Source organism: Lepidothrix coronata, unplaced genomic scaffold (assembly GCF_001604755.1).
Source record: "Lepidothrix coronata isolate B3197 unplaced genomic scaffold, Lepidothrix_coronata-1.0 Scaffold23, whole genome shotgun sequence".
NCBI classification, from domain to species: domain Eukaryota; kingdom Metazoa; phylum Chordata; class Aves; order Passeriformes; family Pipridae; genus Lepidothrix; species Lepidothrix coronata.
The window spans coordinates 7,711,618-7,719,738 of record NW_016690203.1 but is presented as its reverse complement, the minus strand read 5'-3'; the positions used below and the strand labels follow the sequence as shown (position 1 = coordinate 7,719,738).

At 53.7% G+C, this 8,121-nt stretch overlaps 1 protein-coding gene across 1 annotated transcript in view; it reads right to left on the bottom strand.

The window, feature by feature from the left end:
- The window catches only part of DAP3 (death associated protein 3), a 17,568-nt gene that overhangs the window by 6,212 nt on the left and 3,235 nt on the right, over window positions 1–8,121 (bottom strand). Inside the window, exons 2-6 of the mRNA XM_017808401.1 lie at window positions 7,779–7,824; window positions 4,420–4,539; window positions 1,698–1,799; window positions 741–849; window positions 131–315 (exon numbers count right to left, since the gene is read on the bottom strand). Coding sequence (XP_017663890.1) covers window positions 131–315; window positions 741–849; window positions 1,698–1,799; window positions 4,420–4,539; window positions 7,779–7,820 — 558 coding nt within the window. The 5' untranslated portion in view covers window positions 7,821–7,824. The remainder of the gene's footprint in view (window positions 1–130; window positions 316–740; window positions 850–1,697; window positions 1,800–4,419; window positions 4,540–7,778; window positions 7,825–8,121) is intronic.

Genomic DNA, 8,121 nt, shown 5'->3' with positions numbered 1-8,121 from the left:
TTATTATTATTATTATTATTATTATTATTATTATTATTATTATGATATTAATAATAATTATTATGCTCTGCTTTATTTGGGGGTTTTGTGCTTTCTAAACCTTTTCTAGGGGAAAACAAGGGTGATTTGCTGTGGCCCCAGCCCACAGCTTTCCCTGGGAGCAGCATCTCCCGGAGCAGCAGGTGTTTGGTGAGGGGACAGAGGGGACCCTGCTGTTCTCACCGTCGGGGATGTGCAGCACCAGCCAGCCTTGCCTGGAGCAGAAGTGAACCACGTGGCACAGGGTCATGGTCTTCCCTGTTCCCCTCTCACCATCTCCAACAGGCACTGTCAAGGAAAGTCTCTAAAAACCACTTCAGCTCACACCTCGTGCTCGTTTTTTCCAGGAAAGGCACTAAGGGGAGTCCAGATTTTGTCAAAGCAAGGGTGACATTCCATCCAGCAACAGGATGGGGCTCCTTCCCCCTGCATCCCACCCCGCTGGGCAGAGCTGAGGAGCCCCCTCCCCTCAGGAGTGCTGCCAGCCCTCTGCAGGGAGGGATGTGCCACGAGCCAAACCGGGGCAGAGGAAAGGTCTCCAAGCCCCAAACTTCCCGAGGTGCTCGGAGCCGCCGCCCTGAGCACAGCCCACGGGGCAGAACCAGCTCCTGGAGGCTCAGCCCGGCCCAGAACATCACCCTCCCTGCACAGACAGCTTGGGTTTCACCTGCATTCCCCCCTCAGGGGGTGGCCAAGGATACAGATGACGTATCTGACCACGGGCTGGGCGAGGTTGGTGCCCCTCAGGTAGGCGAAGAGCTCGAGCGCCGGCCTGCGCACCATCACACAGGCCTCGTTGAAGGTCTGGATCTGAGGACAGGAGCAGAGAGGGACCGAGCTGCTGCTGCTGCTGGCCGAGCACAGCTGCTCCCAGCTCTGCCCCATCGCTGCCTGGGGGCTCTGGACACCCCCAGCTCTGCCCTCCCTGCCCGGGTGTCAGGTCGGTCGAGCCGGTGAAGCTGCGCTGCTTCCCAGGGACCTTCCCGTCCTTTCCGTGCCTGGAAACCCTTCCCAGGATTAGCTGCTCCATCCTCTGACAGACTGAGGTGCAGCCAAGCAGCCTGTCCATGAATCCAGAGCCAAGGGATGCCCCCAGTAAGGAATCTGCTCCCAGCTCACAGAGCCCGGCGCGGCTCCATCTGTCTCACCACAGAAATCAAGGCACCGGGGTTTTTTTGTTGCCCCCATAAACCTGATTTCATCAGACAGCCTCTTTCACACTGAAATATAACCGTGGCAAACATTTCTGTAATTCAGCAGGTGCTGGGGAGTCAGGAATGGAAAATATGGGAATGAATGTTGCCCGAGGTGGGATCCTGGAACTCTGCAGCCTCTCCTCCGGGTGGGCTGACTCATCCCTTTTAGGTGTTGGAAATAACAGTCAGGACCAGGGATAACTGCACTCCTGCAGCAGGTCATCCCTCTTATTCCAACAGGGGAGCATTGTAGCTGCCAAAGGATCTGGTTCTTCCCACAGAGAATCAGGGAATGGTTTGGAAGGGACCTTAAAGATCATCTTGTTCCGACCCCCTGCCGTGGAAAGGGACACCTCCCACCAGCCCAGGGTGCTCCAAGCCCTGTCCAGCCTGGGCTTGGACCCTTCCAGGGATGGGGCAGCCCCAGGACCCTCCCTCCAGAGCTGCTCCAAGCTGGAGTACCTGCTGCTGGAAGCGGTAGGGGAGCCCATGTGGGAACACGGCCTTCACCTCCTCCAGGGGGATGTTGTAGTGCCGACCCTCGTGCTGCTCCGTGTGCTTGGCCTGGCAGGGGAGAAGGGGAACTGTCACACTCTGGCCCGGACAGAGAAGGGAGGATGGAACAGAGAGGGAACACTCAGTCAATCCCAGCAGTCCCCACTCACTGGGATCAGAGCACAAAGCAGGAATTGTGGGGTCAGGACACTGCTGGGAGGTGCTTTGGAAGAGCCAAAAGAAAGGAGCTCCCACCTGGCACTGAACAATGAAGGGATTCCCTGAGCTCCTGTAGGAACCTCCATGGATTCATCTCACCTTCCATCAGTCCTTCTGGTCCCCCCAAACCTCCACAGCAGCTCTGGAGTTCCCTGTGGAGCCCCCTTTACTTTTTTTTGGTGACAAAACGATGTTTTCTGCCTCGTGCTGCTGTGCCTCAGCAGCAACTCCCAAGGTGCCACTTGGTCACTGCTGTTGGAGGCTTAAAAAAACCTCCCAGTCTCTTTCCTGGGGCAATAATTTCCAGTCCCTTGCTGTGACCTCAATGATCAGGGTTATTCCTGCACCAGCCCTGAATCCTTCTGCATTTATGTCTAGTGAATACCTGCAGATCTGACTGTGCATTACAAGAAGGTGTTGCTACCGAAATATGAAAATTTAATACCTATTTCATGCCTTGTTTTTCCCTTTATTGTCTTTTCCTGCCATGCAATACCTGCAAAGCACTTATTTATTTCCTCTTGTTCTAGTCATCAGATTTTGGATTAGTCTAATCAGTCTAATTAGGACAGCATATACAGGACATTTTATATATATATATATATATAATATATATATTCTGCAGCCCTTCTTGTGTGACTTCCAGCAGTTTGGTGCCAAGCTTTGAAGCTTCTACCATGTCCTGCTTTCTGCACTGTTCCATGGATTTAAAGTAAAAAAATCCTCCTCTTCATTCTTGTGCATGTCAGTCTCTTTTCCTTATATATATATATATATAAATATATATATATATATATAAAACCAACAAATATAACAACTTCCCTGTTTTCTTTCTTTTTGAGCAGCTGGGTCTGGTGTGATTAGTGCCTGTTTGGCCAGGAATATTTGTCTTTTCCCAGTTCTTGACGGATCCTTCACGTGCCACTGCTGCAGCGCTGCCACACACCCAGGAATTCTTGTTTTTAAGTGTCCCTTCCCTTCTCCAGACCAGATTTCAGCACAGGGCACTCCTGTTCTCTCACCTTCTGCCCCCTCCTGCTCCCCATTCCACGCCTGGCTGAGGGCAGGCGTTCCCAGGGCAGGTCAGGGTGTCCTGGGCTCCGTGGTTTTCCCTGGCACAGCCGTGGGATTCCAGAACTCCCAGCTTTGGCCAGAGGAAGAAACCACTTGGTAACTCCAGCAAACCACTGGGCTGCTGGAGCTGCCAAACTGGTGCCTGCTGGTCAGGAGGAAACCTTTGCACCAGGAAGGGTGATTTCAAATCCTGGCTTTCCAAGAGGTGCCCTGCTGCAGGGAGGGGTCACTCGGGGAGATCTGGGAACTGGGACTCCAATCTTTTCCCCATCAGAGCTCATTTCAAACTCTGGGCTCCCTGGGGTTTTCCTGCACGTGTTGGACACAGATTAACTGTGTTTTTTTCATGGCAGTGTCACCTTTGGGCTCAAACAGTGGACTCCAGAGCCCGTTTCCGCTCTCAGCTTCATCCCTGACTTGCTGCATAACTTCAGGCGAATTCCCTCCCTCTGCAAAGTGGGTCACGGTGTCTCTGCCCCCACCTTCAGTCGCTCTGAGCTTTGCTAATGGAAAGGTACAGAAAAGCCACATCCTGTGAAAAATTTCGTGTTCTTCTGGCCTTCTCAATCCATTTTTCATGGGCCTTCCTGGGGTGCAGGTTTGCTGCTGGAGCCACCCAGGGAGCCCCGGGAAGGTCGAGCCGACAGAGCAGGACGCGGTGGCCGCCACCAAAAGCCACCAAAACCCCGGGCACATCCAGCCAGAATGCCAAAGCCAGTTGCCTGGCAACGTGAAAGGCAGGCACAGGACAGAGGGGGGACAATCGCTGCCATCTGGACTCTGCTGTGCAATCCATAGACTCGGGGTCACGTGCGGCAGGATCATCTCCCCGCTGCCGTTTCCATAGAGACCCCGGAGGAATCGGCACCGAGAGGCTCCAATTACAGAGGCAGCAGAAAAGCACCTCAAAGGCTCCTTCCATTCCTTTATTCCACTCCATTTTGCATCCCGAGACGGGGAGTGTGAGGCTGGAATTGTGATGCTGCGGGGCTGTGCCGGGCTGAGGGTCGTGGGGGCTCGGGGGGTTTTATCCCCTTCGTGGCCAATTCGGGGAGGTTGGTCAGGGAGGAACAACCCTGGAGTTGGAATTAATGGTGTCATCAGACACATCTGAGCTTCTGCAAAATCCAGATGAAGCTCACATGTATGAGCTTCCTCTGTGCAGCTCTAGAGAAAGGAATCAATGCTCGTTCCCAGGGGCTTTCGGGCAGAGCAGCCCCGCCCTGCCCTGCACAGCCACGGCCGTTCCCGTGGGATTGCATCCCTGGTTTAGGGCTGTGTACCTCCTTCTCTGAAACAATAACAATCTCCATCAGCATTCCTGGCCCCAGCACATCCCGGTGGCACCCAGGCCTGGCTGTGTGACAGGGACAGGGGTGTCACACAGGGGACTCACCGGGTCGCTCTCGCTGGTGTGGAAAACCGCTCGGGGCCTCTGCGGGGTCGGGACATCCTGGCTGGCAACGGAGCTCAGGCACTCCTTGGCTGCTGTGGGGAGGCCATAGCCCTGCTCCAGCTAAGGGAAAAACAAGGCAAACACACAACAAACCTCTCAGCAGCCAAGGATTAGCGGGAAGAAAAACACCCAGTGGGTTTGTTTTGTACGCTCGTGGCACGGCACGTGCCAGCCAGAACTGAACTCTAATTGCAATTAGAACGAGAGCTCATCATTAGCATGTCAACTCATTACGAAAACATCACGCTGTAGAACCAGATTTCACATTTAGATACCTGCACCTAAACCATTCCCACCTGAACTCACCTCAGCTGAGACAAGCCCTGCCCCCGAGTTCTTCCCTGCAAGATTCCTTAAGATTCCCAAGTCCAGCTGTCGAGGCCCCACTGCTGGGAAGTGCCCACCACGTTTCTGCCCCTCCTGAGGAATGGTAGTTAGCACCTCAGAAACTCAGGCTGTCTGGTAATCCATAATCACCTCAATTACTGAGGGATTAGTGCAGCTCTGCCCACTATTTGATGTTTATAATTACACTCCCCTGCACTGATTTCCCTGTGTCCCTGCATCCAGGCTCTGCCATTAGAGAAACCAAAACAGCCAGCTAAGCTGATTAATTCATTTCTGCCCAGACAGGCTGCTGAATCCTGCCCGGGCAGCCCAGCCAAAACAGGCAGGAGAGGGAGCAGTGGCAGCACAAGCATTTTATTCTGTGGTGGTGAAAGCAAACACAGGCATTTGTCACTGATTTGGAAAGTGCATCCTCCAGAGAGGCTCAGGGAGGAGCTGAGCCCCTCTCAGCACTGACAGGGACACTTCCAGCTGAACACAGAGCCAGCAGTTTCCCTGTTCTGTCTGTCCACAGGGGAGCAGCAGGAACCAGAGCTCAGAGCCAGGGCCAGCTGCCTCAGCTCTCCATGGCATGACACAGCTCTGCTGCCACCCCAGTGCTCCCACAAGGGCTCAGGAGAAGGTGGGATTGCCCCACATTCCGTGCCCAGCACACACTGGACTCCTGAGTCAGCATTTCAGCACTTGCTGTCCTGGGGGGGAAGGAATTAAACCAGTTTGGAGCCCACAGCAGATCCCTCAGGGACAAAGTGCTGCAGTGGGAATGGGGAGATCACCCAACAGCCACTGGAGTCATCACTCTCTTCCCTTGTTCCCACATTTCCTCCCCAAATCCAAATGATCACTCGGGATGGTTCATTTGGCTACTTTTAGCCCAAAGTCCACAGAAGTGACCATTTACAGCCCAGAGCAAGGCCCAAAGATGTCAATTTAACACAGGAACAACTGGAGCAGGCAACTCTTGGCACCTGTTCACCCAGAAAACGTCAGCCCTAAGCCATTCCCAGCCTGGAATCACAGTCCTCCTCACTCTCCTTGAGCAGGTTGCCCAGAGAAGCTGTGGCTGCCCCATCCCTGAAGTGTCCAAGGCCAGGCTGGACGGGGCTTGGAGCAACCTGGGACAGTGGAAGGTGCCCCTGCCCATGGCAGGGGGTGGCACTGGGTGAGCTTCCAGGTCCCCTCCAACCCAGACCATTCCATGACTCCATGATCCCACATTCCCTCCTTCCCAAGGCTCAGGTGAGGCTCTGGGGCTGTAAGACCCCCTTCCCAGGAGTCCCACCCAGATCCTTGTCCCTGAGCTGTGCAGCCACGAAGGGAACCGAAGCAAGGATTCACCTCTTGCTTGGTGCTGAGTTTTTAAGTGTGTCCTCACACAGCCTTTGGCTGAACGATGTTCCCCCAAACCAGCATCCCCAGGTATCAGGTTTTAGAAAGCCCAGTCTCAGAGCAGGACCTGGAATCTCTACGGGACACAACCCAGTTCCCAGCCAGTTCTCTAAGGGAGTGGAATTCAGGATGATTGACAGTGTGAGGAGGACTTTGCCTTGAAGTTCAGTCCTCTGGTTCTGCAACCAAAACACATCAAATTTCTACTTTTCCATCAACAGAGCAAATCCCATCCCTGAATGACTCCACCTTTCTCCTGGAAGGACACTGGTTTATAGTGTCACTTGGAGCTTTAACAGGTCTTTCCCAAAACCTCTGTGTGGCCTTCAGAACTTTCCCTTCGTGGGCTGTGGCTCCAGAAGCAGCTTCCAAGAACCTGGAGACAGGGAATCCTTCACCTCTCCAGTGCTACCAAGTGAACACAAGCTCCTGGAGCCGTGAGCAGGATCCTGCTCACGGTTATCCCAAGTTTCAGAGGCACAGAGAGATTTCAGAGACACAGATTACCTGTGACTTACAAAATCCATGCAGGAATGTGCGGATATTTAACAGGCTGCAAGAAGACCTTCAAGTGACCCAGAACAGCCCTGGCAAAACACTACATATTCTGATTTTAGAGCAGCAACACAGTCCCTCCTCTTTGACAAACAGCTCATCACTGATCCCTGGAATGCCAGAAGCACCCCCGGTCCTCCCTGCCTCCTCTGCACAGCAAATCCCAGCACGTTCCTCAGCTCCCTTAAAGCTGTTTATCCCGGGAGTGGGTTTCTGAGGGCGAGTTTCCATCTGCCAGAGGACACGGGAGTCTCCTGACGGGGATCCCTGAAATGGCAGCGGAGCATCACGTGGTGCCCGGGGATTTATCCGGAGCCTGGAGCCCGTGAGGTGGAGCTGTTCCCGCACGTTCCACGGGATCCCGGGCTCCGGGAAGGGCCGGCTGTGCCCTGCAGGATGCTGTTCCCTGCAGGATGCTGTTCCCACACGGGATCCCGGGCTCTGGGAAGGGCCGGCTGTTCCCTGCAGGATGCCGTGGGCAAGTAGAGCAGCAAACCAACCGACTGGAGCTCCTTCCCCCCGGGAAGCCCTTCCAGACATCCCTTGGGCTGAACGATGTTCCCTCAAACCAACACCACCAAGTGTCACGTTTTAGGAAGCCCGGTCTCAGATCAGGACCTGGAATCTCTACGGGCCACGAGCCAGTTCCCACCGAGTTCCCTAAGGGAGTGGAATTCCGGAATTCCAGGAGTGGAACTCCCGGCGGGGGAAGGAAGCTCTCCCGGGATCCCAGGGCTGCTCCGAGCCGGGGCACAGCTGATTTTAACACGCTGGTAAAAGCACTGAGCTGCTTTTAGGCTCAGAAAATGAAAAAGGGGAAAGGTTCTGTCCCCAGACAGGCTCCCCAGGTCCCAGCCCCGAGGCTGCCAGAGCTCCAGGGGCGCTTGGACAACGCCCTCAGATGATAAATATAAGAAAACTCTCGTTTTTTACAGCTGTAAATGGCCATTCCAGGCCGTGGGACAGCTGAAATATTGGGAATACCACGAGGCTCTCACAGGACTCACCTTCAGCGAGCGGCAGGCCAGTCCTTTCAGGCTTCTCAGCATTTTTCTGCAGGGACACAAGTGGATATTTTAGGGGTTTTTTTATTGTGCTTAATGTACCTTATGCTGGGAGAGAATAGTTCCATGTCAAGGCACACAAATAACTCAGGCCAAGGGTCAGATGCTCTGCAGCCATCCAGGGGTCAGCATCGTTTGCCTGATAAAAACCATCCCATTAATTACACGGCCCTTTCTTCAGAAATGCATTTGCACAAAAAAAAACCCTCCTCAGTTTCTAAATCAAGGTATTTCCCTTTTTTTCCAGAAATACAGTTACCAAAAAAAAAAAACCAACCCTTAATTT